The sequence below is a fragment of the Abrus precatorius genome, unplaced genomic scaffold (genome assembly GCF_003935025.1).
Source record: "Abrus precatorius isolate BTA unplaced genomic scaffold, Abrus_2018 Scaffold10, whole genome shotgun sequence".
Lineage (NCBI taxonomy): Eukaryota > Viridiplantae > Streptophyta > Magnoliopsida > Fabales > Fabaceae > Abrus > Abrus precatorius.
The window spans coordinates 3,501,458-3,514,575 of NW_020874292.1; the positions used below are offsets into that span (position 1 = coordinate 3,501,458).

A 13,118-nucleotide genomic window follows, 5' to 3' on the forward strand; every position below is an offset into this window, starting at 1 on the left:
GAATTAAACTTTCTTATCTAATAGAATGCATTGCTATAATTTTCTTAGAACTTTATTTTTTGAAGAAAAATTTATCTGTCAATTATCTAATAAACTATTATTCGTTTGTGAATTATTTGAATCGTTATGTTTTTCTTTTAAAACAATAGCTTTTAGAAACTATTTTTAAAATAAAAATAAAAAATGTTATCAATAATTTTTATTTAAAAAGCAAACGACTATTTTTAAAAGTATTAATTAAATGTATAAGGGCTCGTTCTAAAACTTCTTTTAAGAATTAATTTCTTAAAAAATAAGAAAAGAAAGAAAAGACTTTGACAATAACTATTAAATAAGAATTTTTAAAAAATTATAAAATCTCTTAAATTCATGTTTTCAGATTCCTCAAATTAATTTTTTTTCTTCTTCTCTTCTCTTATTTTTCTTTACCTCTTAAATACTTTTTTTTGTCTCACTTTAAACTTTCAAACAAAATTTAACATAAATAATATTAAAAATTAAATTAAAATTAATATTTTTATAAAATTATAAATTAATAATAATTTAAAATATTAAAAATTTAAATATATAATTATTCAATTTAAATTAATATAATAATTTTTTCTGAAAATTAAGTATCTCCATCTCAAGTGGAGACGACAGTGATGTCTTATTATAGTGTCAAATCCAATTCACTTTATTTTTATGGCGCATGACTTTATTATATATATAAAAAAAACACTTTTTTCACTTAATGCATTATTTGTTTATAACCTTTTTATTTTATTTTTTCTATACTTTTGAAAATATACTAGGTTGGGGAACCAAATGATTCTCACTTTGAGGGGAGTGGTTCCTCCGTTACTTTCACGGTATCTCAAACTCTGGATCTTTATATTTTTCTCCCTTTTGAGCGACAATTGGTAAACGGGGTAATAATTTTGAATATTTTTTATATATGCGATTTATAAATTATATATAATAAAATATGATATTTTTGAAAAATTATAAAAATATAATATTTTAAAAAATATTAAAAAATTATAAAAAATTAAAACTCTTTAATAATGATTTTTCAAAAAATAATAAAAATTTTAAAAGTACATCTAACAATTTTTCAATAGTTTCCAAATTTTCATAATTTTTTTCAAAATATCATATTTTGATATTTTTTCCGTATAAAAAAAGAAAGAGCCTAAATAATTTTTCACTAGCCCCTGTCAAAGTTTTATTTTAATTATTTTAACCCTTTGAAAAAGCAATTTTCTTGACAGATACTGCTGAGAATACATTTAAATAAATTATAAAAAATATTATACAAATAGTATAATCCGTGTCTTGAAAAGGGTGATAGTAAAATGAACATTTTTCTAGTATAGAATAAACCGCGAATCATTGACAAAGGAATCAACGACTCCTTTTGTCATTTTCCTGAGTTATGACATCTTTGAAACATCCATTACTTGGAATCATTGGCAAGACATGCTCCTGATGGGGTACAATGGCGTCAAGAAGGTAAGGGCCAGGGGTGTCCAACATTTTCTGTATTGCTGCTCTTAAGTCTCCTTTGTGGGTCACACGTTCAGCAGGTATCCCACAAGCATCAGCAAACTTAAGCATGTTTGGGAATATCTCTGTCTCCCTAGAAGGGTCTCCCAGATAAGTGTGAGCTCTATTGGACTTATAGAACCGATCCTCCCACTGAACCACCATACCCAAATGCTGATTATTCAGCAACAATATCTTTACAGGGAGATTCTCCACTCTAATAGTTGCCAACTCCTGAACATTCATAATGAAACTACCATATCCATCAATATCAACCACAATTGCATCAGGGTTAGCAACAGCAGCACCAATAGCAGCAGGCAATCCAAACCCCATAGCACCAAGACCCCCTGATGTTAACCACTGCCTAGGCCTCTTGTACTTGTAAAACTGTGCAGCCCACATTTGATGCTGTCCAACCCCAGTACTAATAATAGCATCTCCATTTGTCAACTCATCAAGAACCTCAATTGCATACTGAGGACAAATAACACCATCCTCAAACGTCTTATAACTCAATGGAAACTTTCGTTTCTGCACACTAATCTCCTCTCTCCAAGCTTCAAGGTCAAGCTTACCCTTCACACCCTTACTCTCCAAAATCCTATTGATACCCTCCAAAGCCATTTTCAAATCCGCACAAACCGACACGTGTGGCAGCTTATTCTTCCCAATCTCAGCAGAATCAATATCAATGTGAACAATCTTAGCCCTGCTGGCAAAAGCCTCTAGTTTCCCAGTGACGCGGTCATCAAACCTTACCCCAAAGGCAAGCAACAAATCACTGTTATCAACAGCATAGTTAGCAAAGACAGTGCCATGCATACCCAACATTTGAAGGGAATGTTCATCTCCAATAGGGTAAACCCCAAGACCCATCAACGTACTCGCAACAGGGATCCCAGTGAGTTCCACAAACCTCCTCAACTCAACGCTCGAGTTCAAACAACCACCCCCAACGTACAAAACCGGTTTCTTGGCCTCCATTATTAACCTCAGAATCTGATCCAATTGGGCCTCGCTGGGAACCTTGGGCAGCCTGGAAATATAGCCGGTGAGCTTAATGGGCTGGTCCCAGTTAGGAACAGCAAGCTGTTGTTGGATGTCTTTGGGGACGTCGATGAGAACTGGGCCGGGCCGTCCAGAAGTGGCCACGAAGAAGGCCTCGCTAACGACCTTAGGAATATCATTAGCATCCAAAACAAGATAATTATGCTTGGTAATAGATTTTGACATCTCAACAATAGGGGTCTCTTGAAATGAATCAGTGCCAATCATTCTTCGTTGGACTTGACCCGTGATTGCTATAAGAGGCACACTATCCATCTTAGCATTGGCGAGTCCAGTGACAAGGTTGGTGGCACCGGGTCCAGAGGTGGTGACACACACTCCAGGAAGGGCAGTGGAACGTGCATAACCTTCAGCTGCAAACACCCCACCTTGTTCATGGCGTGGGAGAATGGTTCTTATGATGTTGGAGCGCTTGAGAGCTTGGTGGATATCTATGGAACAACCACCTGGGTAGGCAAAGACATCGGTGACACCGTGGCGTTCGAGAGCCTCAACGAGTATGTCAGCACCTTTTTTGAGGTTGTCGGTTTTGATTGAGGGAAGGAAAGGTTGTGTTGTTGTTGGGGTGGTGGAAGGTTTGGCTGGTTCGAAAGTGGAGCTAGAGAGGGTGCTCGAGATTTGAAGGGGTTGAGGAAGTGTGTGTTTGTTGAGAAGATGGAAGGTGGGTTTGATGGTGTGCTTTGGCAAATTATTGGAGTATGAAGAGGAGGAAGGGGAGATGGAGAGTGTGCAAGCAATGATTGCCATGGTGCTTGGTGAGCAGAGGCACTAACCTTATATATAAAGAGAAAAACTTTGACTGGGTTGGAAAACCGAGTAATACACTATTTTTGTGCTATCCTTATCAAATTTAATTTAAAATTTAAAAAAAATAATTAATTAAATTAATTAAATTTGAGTTTATTTTTTTATTATATCTAATAGAATAATTTATTTAACACTCATAAAATTTATAATAATATATTAAATAATTTTATGTAAAATATTTAATATAAATATTAAATAAATTAATTTTTAAAATAAATAAATTTTTAAATTAAAAATTTTAACTTTTTTTTTTAAATTAAAGAGTGTCCTACTACATATTTTCTAAGAGAGTGTGTTGCTTGATAGAATCTTTTATATTACTGTTATTTAATTTATCTTATATGCATAAAATTAATTTATATTTATTTTGTTATATATTTATTTTTGATAAATTAATAATTTATTTTTGTAAAAAAAAAAATCAAATAACGTATTAGTAAAATTTGCTTATTTTATATAAACAAAATTTATCTTATAGTTTTATAGTCTTTTCATTACTATTAGTTAAATAAAATTTTGTGTTACTTTGCTGATCCATGACAATATTAAATATTAATTTTTTTATCAAAATAAAAAATTAATTTTAATTAATAAAAATATATTTTTTAAAAATTACATATAAATTTTTTTCATTTTCTTATTTCTTGAACATAAAAATTATACCTTAAAATATTTTGTCTTCTCCAAATTTAAGTAAAGTTTTTTTTATTTATTTTTGTAAATTTTTTTATTTAATTTAGTCCTCTAAATTTTATTTTTATTTACTCCACTTCGTTTTTTTCATTCAATCTAGTCTTCTAATTTTTTTAGTAAAATAATCCTTTAACTTTTTTATTTCATATTTTAACTTAAATTAAGTTTTTAAAATAATATTTTGAACATAAATTTTTCTTTTTTGCTATTAATATAGATTTTTTTTTTATATTTTTATGCTTTTTATTATTAAATTATTGTTCAAAAATTTATATAATCCTAAAACTCTCTTTAATTGTTTAAAATCATTTATAATTTACTACTTATTTTTACTCTTTTTGTTCTCTGCATTATGAATGCTTAACAATCTCTTTGATCCCAACATCTCATACATCTATAATTTTTATGGTTAATCATTTTTATTATTAACTCATATTTATAGCAGATATCAAAATTCTTCGAATCAATAAATTTGAAAGGTGAAGAAAAGTTACAAGAAAATGTTAACATGAAAATATAATTAAAAAAAACTAAATCAAATTTTAAAAAAATAAAAATAAAGCTAAAATTAAATAAATAGAAAGTAAGAATAGTAAGTTAAGCTCAAACTAACCAGAACTTCCATTTCCAAGAGTCAAGAGTGAGTTTCACATTGCTCATCTCTTTGAATTTAATTAGCTCATTCACACAAGCTGTTCTGTTTGATTTGGGAGAATAGAGAGTTAGCAATTGCCCCTCCTAATTTGGTCCCTTTTCCTTTAAAATTGAATTTCCTAGAATGATTAATTTTGGGCTGTTCCACCATAGTTATTGTGAAAAACTATTAAATATTTAAACTAATATATATACAACAAATTAAACATTATTTTAAAATGTTAACATGTATATTTTCAATTATATTTATAAACAAATTTATAATACTATATATTAAATTAATTCACTTTTGTCACAGAAAATACATATTTTATTATAAATTAAAATATTTTAAAAATAAATTTTCATATAAAAATGTTCTCTCCTTAAAAAAGGAAAAATAACTTAATCCTTTTCAAAATTCATCATAGCTGAAGATTCAATTTTTTTACACTATTCTTTAATCATAAATTGTCATATTAACAAGAATAATTAATTTTTGTATTAATTAATATAAAAATCATATCAACGGCATATTCTAATTAATTAACAATGTATAAATCTTTATGCCGATAATGCACAAAAAAAAAAACTCTTAAAAAATGGTATCTATTCAACATTAATAATTAATATATAGTACCTGTTATAAATTTATATACATGTATTATAATAAAATAATAATTGAGTGATTTTGTAAAATTTTTATAGACGTTAAATTTTATTAGTCTAATTGTTAACTTGAAAATTATACATGTTAACATCAACTAATATTTTATTAATAAATTATTTTAATGGATATTGTATTCTTTAAAACACAAATAAATATTAACTATAAATAAAATATTTAGTAATATTAAAATATTAAAATAAATTACATGTATAACAATTAAAATAATATTACATAATTAAATAATTTGATTAACAATTTACTAACCATAGTCAATTATTAAATGGAATAAGTTACGAAGACATGCTCTCTTATAATAAGTGGATCCACGCCCTTGTATTTTTAATTTTATGTATAGTTATTGAATAATATTATAATTAAAAAATATTTAAAAAATAGTGGTTAAAATTATTATATTAGATATACATAATTTATAATATTATTTTTATTATACTAAAGTAATATATCATAAAATATTATTTTATTATTGATTAGATGAAATAATTTATTATATTATATCAAATATTTTTTATCATATTGTAAATAAATAACTTATAATATTATTTAGTAATTTCAATATTATAATTTTATATTAATATTATAAAAATTATATTTATATGTAGGATAATTATACAATATATATTATAATCGAAAAGAAAGAAAAGAATGAAGTATACAAATAGTAGTTAAATATATTAATTTTATAATTTTAAAATAGAGATAAAAGAATTTTGTGTTTGATGTGTAAAATATTGAGTTAAAATTTTGTTATTCAACCAAACACTTAATAAATAAAAATTAACAACATGAAGTAATTCCATGTTCACTTAATTTATTAAAAATTAAATCTTAATAAAATTTATTTAGGGACTAATTCAAAAAGTTATAATTTTTATGAAGATAAACAAATTATTTTAATTTTTATTTTAAAATGTTATTTTAATTAAGATAAGAGTCTATCGTGTGTCTAACTTTAATAGTGATTTAAAACTGTTATGTTAGTTCTAAATGACGAGTTTTTGAAATGACTCTAAATTCACATTCCACAATGTATTGTACAACAATAATTGAAGCTCTGGCATTATGAGGGTGACTCAATAATCGCTTACAAAATTCTCATTGCACCAATAATAAATCTCAAATTGAATAGTAACTAAACCACAAATACTGCAATTCAAACCTTCTTTCAATTGAATAATTACCCTTATTGGAATAAAATTAAATGCTTTAAACTCGTAACATTTGTCCGTTTAGAATGAAATGAGAGTATTTTTGGATAAGATATTATTAGCTCACACCAATATAAATTAATTCCTTTTCATATTATAAATATATTATTGCCAGTTCAACTCATGAACTATTAAATGTGCTATCACAAGTTTATGATTCGCTGGTTTGATTTTAAAAGAATTGTTAAAATGAAGTGACTGTGAATAGTCGCTTAACATATTTTGAGGACCATCCATCAACAGAAGTAAACAAATTCATCTTATCTATTTTGTGTTCGAACTGTCTTATCTATTGTTCATATCTTTACCAATAATCCTACTCAACTTCTAACAAATTCATCCACTTAGTCTTATTGGGCTGCAAGCGCCTTGAGCGGGTAATTGGACAATTTTTAACGAATGATGTGACACACTGATACATAATTTGTTAAATACGATAATTTTAGTTTCTTTGGAAAAATGATAATTTCAGCTGTCTATTAGATTTGTTAACTAATATCATACTCTCCTTGCCCTCCGAAAAATGATTGAAACAAGCAAAATCTTATAGAATTAATAATAGCGAAACATTCGCATTTTTATTGACCATTGGAAACGATCTAGTCAACAAAACAAATTGAGTTATAAATCTTTCGATGAGAAAAATAGTGCTGTATATTTCTTTATCAATTCAATTTATAAGTTCTTAATCAGCAGCATTTAATTCAAGAAAACTGGTATGGTGAAAATTGTAATTACAGATAAAAATGGAAAATAAAAACATTTACTCATAACAGATAGAATAAAAAACTGCTACAGATATCAGACACCGGATATCAAAGACTGAGCGAAGCACATAGCCAAGTATACGAGTGGTATCCGCTCATGAGGAAATAAACAGTCTATTAGCTGATGATCAAACATGTTTCACACAGAAGGATCATTGATCAGTTTCAAATTTTTGTACATAAGTAGTCAAATCATACTGTTGTCCATCAAGTTAACAGGTTCGTACTGTCATCCCGTAAAAATTTAGTTAACAAAACCATTTCTAAATTGCAAGCAATCAAAATTCCAAGCAATATTGCAGAAGTCCAGCATCTTTAAAACTCCTGACAGTTCATCATCTGCATTATTGTCACTCAGCTGCAAAGAACGAAAAGGAAACCGCAGGAGACATCAGAACCATTTCCAGAGATTAGTGTGCATGATAAACAAACACAACTATGTAGACAAAAAAAAATAAAAATAAAAAATCAGAAGGGAATAGGATAAGTAGCTACCTGCACTTATTATAATTATAAATTCACATTTCAAACTGCAGTTCAGTATGAAGGACGATACTTGCATTTGTTTCACCAGTTGGTGTCTCATATGTATCTGATACCGATGCTTTTTAGGATACTTCACCAATACATACTTAGTATCTAAGCCTTTTTGAAAAATAAAAGTTATTAAAATTTGACATGGCCAGATATAAGACATTAGCGTGAAGACAGAAGCATTGTCTTCTGATGAAAAAGATATGGAAGCTGTCCACCTTAAGAATGATGCTTGAAGTGAGCATGATATTAATACCATTCATGTTTGCAGGGACCAGGGAATAGACATTGATTTATAATTTCTATCTTGTTTATTGTAATGTTCAAGAAATATGCTATTAGCTTGGACTTGCAGACATCATACACTTATTATGATTTTATAAATTTCCTATATATATATATATATCCCATATCTTATATGTCTCGTATATTTTAGTATTCATATCTCCATGTTGGATATGAATCATATCCAATAACATCACCTGTATGTGCTGAAGTAAATGTGTATTTGGGTCAACTGTTAGCTTATAACTCTCATACAGCGCAACAGTTTATAGTTTTTGAAGGTTGTATTTAAATTTTCACATTTGCATGTGCTAATGATAGAAATAAAGAGATCTAAAGGTGTGTCTATGTTTGCACTTAATACATGACAAAAATTTATGGGACCCGATCATTTGCCGTCAGAATTCATGCAGTGATTCCTGCAGTCGGAATTCATGCAATCATTCCTGCAGTCACCATCTTATGGCTCAACGTTTTTTTCTTATATTTTATTAATTTTGTTAAATTTTAAAAATAAAATAAAGGATAGATGCCTATATTCTATTCTCTCTCCAACTGTAAAAGATCCACGTTCAATTTTATGGTATCATATGATTCATGGAGCCGGCCAACCTACCAATCTAATGGAAAAAGGCTTAGTTTATTACATGTGCTAATGAGTAATCAAATATCCAAATGTCACAAAGGACATAAGCTAGTATACTTCAGATGGATGGCAATAAAGGAAGGTAACTAAAGAAACATTAAGATAGCAACTTGATTTAAGTTGAAGCCATATTTGCAATATTAAGCAGGTAGAAATGCTAATTGGTATGATTTATATAGGAAAAACAAATCCATCAATTAAGCCCTAAAACAACAGAGAGTTACCAATGAGCTACAGCCTACAGCCTTTCTGTTCATACAATTTGAAACTTCACAAATTCTCATATCACGTGCTAATTAGGAATAAAATATCCTGAACTGAAAGTAGTAATGGCCGAGATTTCACAAAGGACATAATCTAGTGTTGCATCAGACAAATGGGATTAAAGGAAGGAAATTAATGACACATTAGCATAGCAACTTGATTTAAGTTGAAGCCAATATTTACAAGATTAGGCGGGTAGAAATGTTAACTGATATGATTTAGTACTCAGAAAACAAAAAACAAACCCATCAATAACCCCAGCAAAAGCTTATCTGTTAAAAAAATTTGACCCCCGCTCCCCCCTCCCCAGAAGAAGAAATTAACAATTTGAGTCCATCCAGTTCCTTGAGTTCAAGGGCAGAAAGGAATGACAAATTCCTGATTTATATGCTTGCTAAATTTTGACAATTTGTGGGGCCTGACTGTACCTTCGTCTAATCAACCATACCAACATGCAACAAGAATAGTATCACAACAGCCTGGGGAATTCAGTAAACTAGTTAATGACTCTAGGACCTCCAACTACAACAGTTTGTCACAGCAAAGCACATTAAAATGAATGACACCTCATGCCACCAGATTGGATTCAATCAAGCAACATTACGGCCACAAAATATTACAACAAAACAAAGTGCATCATGCACCATCTCTAATTTTCTGAATCGGAATACTAAATATCTGTTGACAAACCAAACAATCTTCATATGAACCATGGTTACCAGATATCAATTTAATTGTGGCATTGGGTCAATAGGTCAACAAAGAGGAAACCAGTTCTAAAATTCAATAATCAAGCAAACATTAAATATACATATAGAAAGAATACATGATTGAAAAATATCAAAATTTGTTTCCTTATAGGCTGTCAGTAAATCACATATTGATTAAATATTCAACTTAGAAGATATCTTAAACCAATCATCATATGGAGGACATGGTCTTCATTTCCTGCTCTAAAAATGGAACTATTTTGGCCCCACTTTATATAAGCAACCTCCCACCCTCCCCCCCCGGCTCTCTCCCCAGCTATCCCCAACAACGTAACATTATCCCCAGTCCTTACTTTGGGCTCTAAAAGACTTTATGTGGCAGTGTCTCTCTCAAGTCTCAACTCTTAAATAGCAAAATTGATTTACCAAAAGAAAAAGGCCTGAGTGAAATTAAACAGTTCAGATTAGCAAAACACTGACCCGGTTGCAAGTCTGATAAATAAATTGGGTCAGGTTGGACTTAATAATTATATGGAATAATCCTACTCTCTATCAGACTATTACCATATTACAACACCAACTTGGACACATTCAAAAACCCTAAAGAGGTAACAAAAGCAAACCTTTACAATGCTAGAAATCTGAGCTCGTCAAGTATGTCTAAGTTCATTTAATCATAGTTTTCTTCCCTAGAGGGAACGAGAGAGGTCCATCTGCATACAAAATCTATATTTTCAAAAGTTTCTTTTTAAAAAAGCACCGATATTTCTTCTTAGTTGAACGATTCCAAGCTTTCCCTAAATTCAAACACTTCCTAGTTTCAGATATCATATCCAAATAGATACTCAATAACAGCATAAAATTCTCATGCACATTAAATTTCAAGAGTCTAACGGTAGTTTGAATAAAAAAGGCTATAAATGACGGCGAAATCATTTCATTACATTAGGTATTTGAGGAAACCTCAAAGTTACCTCTGGCCGTCGAGGTTACCCTGAGCACCACTTCCGCCGGTGGCGTAGGAGGCGTCCTCGGCAGCGGACTGCCAGACGGATTGCCACGCCTGAGACGGGGGCTGAACATAAACTCCGGTGGCGGGATCGACGGCGGGACGGCCAATCATGATGCCGGCGGGCTGGCCAATGGGAGGGTAATAGTAAGGAACGCCGCTGGCGGTGGCGGCGACGAGTGCGGCGTCGTCTTTGATGTCATCGCGAGGGACGATGTCGACGAGGAAGTCGAAGATGTCGGTGCGAGTGATGGCGGCGGCGATGTCGTTTTTCTGAAGGGTTCGCCGTTTATTCTCTTCGGCGTGGAGCCAGGAGCGGATGGTGAGTTCGAGGATGAAGAGTTCGCAAGCCTTGGCGAAGAGGATTGGAGCTTCGGCTGAGATCATGCGAACGTCTTCGTCGGCTTTCATGATCTTCTTGATGCGTGCGAGAGGGAGTTGGTGGTTCTTGAAGTCGTTGACGTGGTCGATCTCTTGGCGTTGGTAGGACCAGAACATCTGAAGCTGTTGCTGTTGCTGGTGCAGAAGGTGTTGAAATGAGGGTGCACCGGTTCCTGGTGTTCCTGCACCTCCCTGATACCCTCCCCCTTGTGTTTGGTTCTGCGTTTGGGGTTGGGTTCCTTGCTGGTTGCTGTCCATTCCCACCACCACTCCCCCAAGATCGATGATCCAACGATTCTATTTGATTTTGATCTGAGGGTGTGAGTGAGAGAGAGAAAGTGTGTGTTTCTGTTTCCCTTTGGGTAAGCCTCCAATTGATTGGAAATTCAATTATGTGGTGGGATAAGGTAAGGTATGGGATTATGGCATTATGGCTATGGGATTCAACTCACGCCAACCTCCACACTCTATTTTATTTGTATACTATTTGTTTCCACAATTAAATATTTTTTATTTTTAGAAGCTCTAAAATTCAATTCTCCTTTTCTAAGGTCAGCGGCTGCAAAGTATTTTTAAATATTAGTAATTCAAAATAATTCATTATTCATATTTTATTATTTTTCAAATTTTATTTATGTAAAATTAATTTTTATATAATATACTTTTTTATATTTTTAATATTAAAATTTTAATTTGATAACTTAAAATTTTATTTTAAAATGTGAAAAATATAATTTTATTAATAAAACATCCTTTAATATATTTTAATAAATTATATAGTAAATAAATAATAAAAATAATTTTATTTATTTATTTTATATATATTAAGCGGTTTCGTTTGAACTATTTGGCTAGATCTGAATGATTCTTTACTCTTGCATGTGATATCCAAGTTGACATTTGTCACTTTGTGCATGTAGTGTACTTTGTCATGATATACTCACTTAAAAAAAATCCATTTTGTAATCCATAGTCATACAAATATATTTTTAATATTATACTTTTTTTAAGCCTATTTACAATTCATATTGTAAAATATATGACATAAAAATGTTAAATTATATTATATTCACCAAAATATCATACTTTTTATTTAATTTCTCATTTTAAATGTTATAATTTCATTTTTTTCAAATGTCTTTATTTTCCATATAGTCTTTCTGTTATTTTTTTACTTTTTTATTTTTATAAATACCACAAATTTTTAATATATTCTGTTGAAGTATAGCAACATTCTCCCTTAATCTAACTTTTTTTTAAAAATAAACATATGGTCTTAACAAATAAAATGACTGAAAGCTCAGTAGAAGTACTATATTTACATTAAAATGAAAAAGAAAATCTTGAAGACTAAGGTTACGATCGGTTATTATTAACTTATCTATTAACTTATTGATAACCATTGAAACTCTATTAACTTATCACACTAAAATTAAAAGAATTATTTAAAAAAGTTTTAATTATATAGTAAAATTGTACAACTATTTATTTTATAAATTAGAGAAGCTAAAAGAAAAGAAAGAGAAAAAGAAAATAAAATAAGTGATGTAGTAAATATACAACAACAACTAAGTTTTATTTTATTAGATGAAGTTAATTATGGACAAAATATTATTGAGTTAGGTCAAAAATTAAATTTTTAAAAATATAGTTAATTAAAATATTTTTTTTAATAATTTTGTCTAAGATTCTTTTAAGTATTTCTTGACTCCTTTTTATCGGACTAAAAATTATTTAATTTACTTTCTTTACAGGTTCTTTAAAGATTTTTTTTTTACACGTGACTAAACTAACTTTAAATTATTTTCAATCATCTCTTTTATTGTAAGTTCTATTTTAATTTTTTTTATATACTATCATTTCTTATCTTATCCTTTCTCAAGCTGATTAGTCAT

The 13,118-nt window shown here is 29.8% G+C and overlaps 2 protein-coding genes across 6 annotated transcripts; both read right to left on the reverse strand.

Moving 5' to 3' along the window:
- Nucleotides 1–1,386: 1,386 nt before the first annotated feature.
- Nucleotides 1,387–3,345, reverse strand: LOC113868429 (acetolactate synthase 2, chloroplastic-like). Its single transcript, XM_027504006.1, has one exon. The coding sequence runs from the start codon at nt 3,343–3,345 to the stop codon at nt 1,387–1,389; it is 1,959 nt and encodes a 652-aa protein (XP_027359807.1).
- Nucleotides 3,346–7,267: 3,922 nt separating this feature from the next.
- Nucleotides 7,268–11,668, reverse strand: LOC113871566 (nuclear transcription factor Y subunit C-1-like). 5 transcript variants are annotated; one of them, XR_003505807.1, is made up of 3 exons: nt 10,808–11,602; nt 10,457–10,630; nt 7,446–7,752 (listed from the first exon to the last, which is right to left on the reverse strand). XR_003505807.1 is itself a non-coding variant. In XM_027508664.1 (2 exons), exons 1-2 carry the CDS (start codon nt 11,479–11,481, stop codon nt 7,749–7,751), a joined length of 678 nt encoding a protein of 225 aa, XP_027364465.1. In that variant the 5' UTR covers nt 11,482–11,668; the 3' UTR covers nt 7,268–7,748. The 5 variants fall into 5 exon arrangements, 3 of the variants coding, with proteins under 3 accessions (XP_027364465.1, XP_027364474.1, XP_027364471.1); XR_003505808.1 differs by lacking the exon at nt 10,457–10,630 and adding an exon at nt 7,890–8,039 and having other exon boundaries at nt 7,538–7,752; nt 10,808–11,622; XM_027508664.1 differs by lacking the exon at nt 10,457–10,630 and having other exon boundaries at nt 7,268–7,752; nt 10,808–11,668.
- Between the last annotated feature and the right edge of the window lie 1,450 nt (nt 11,669–13,118).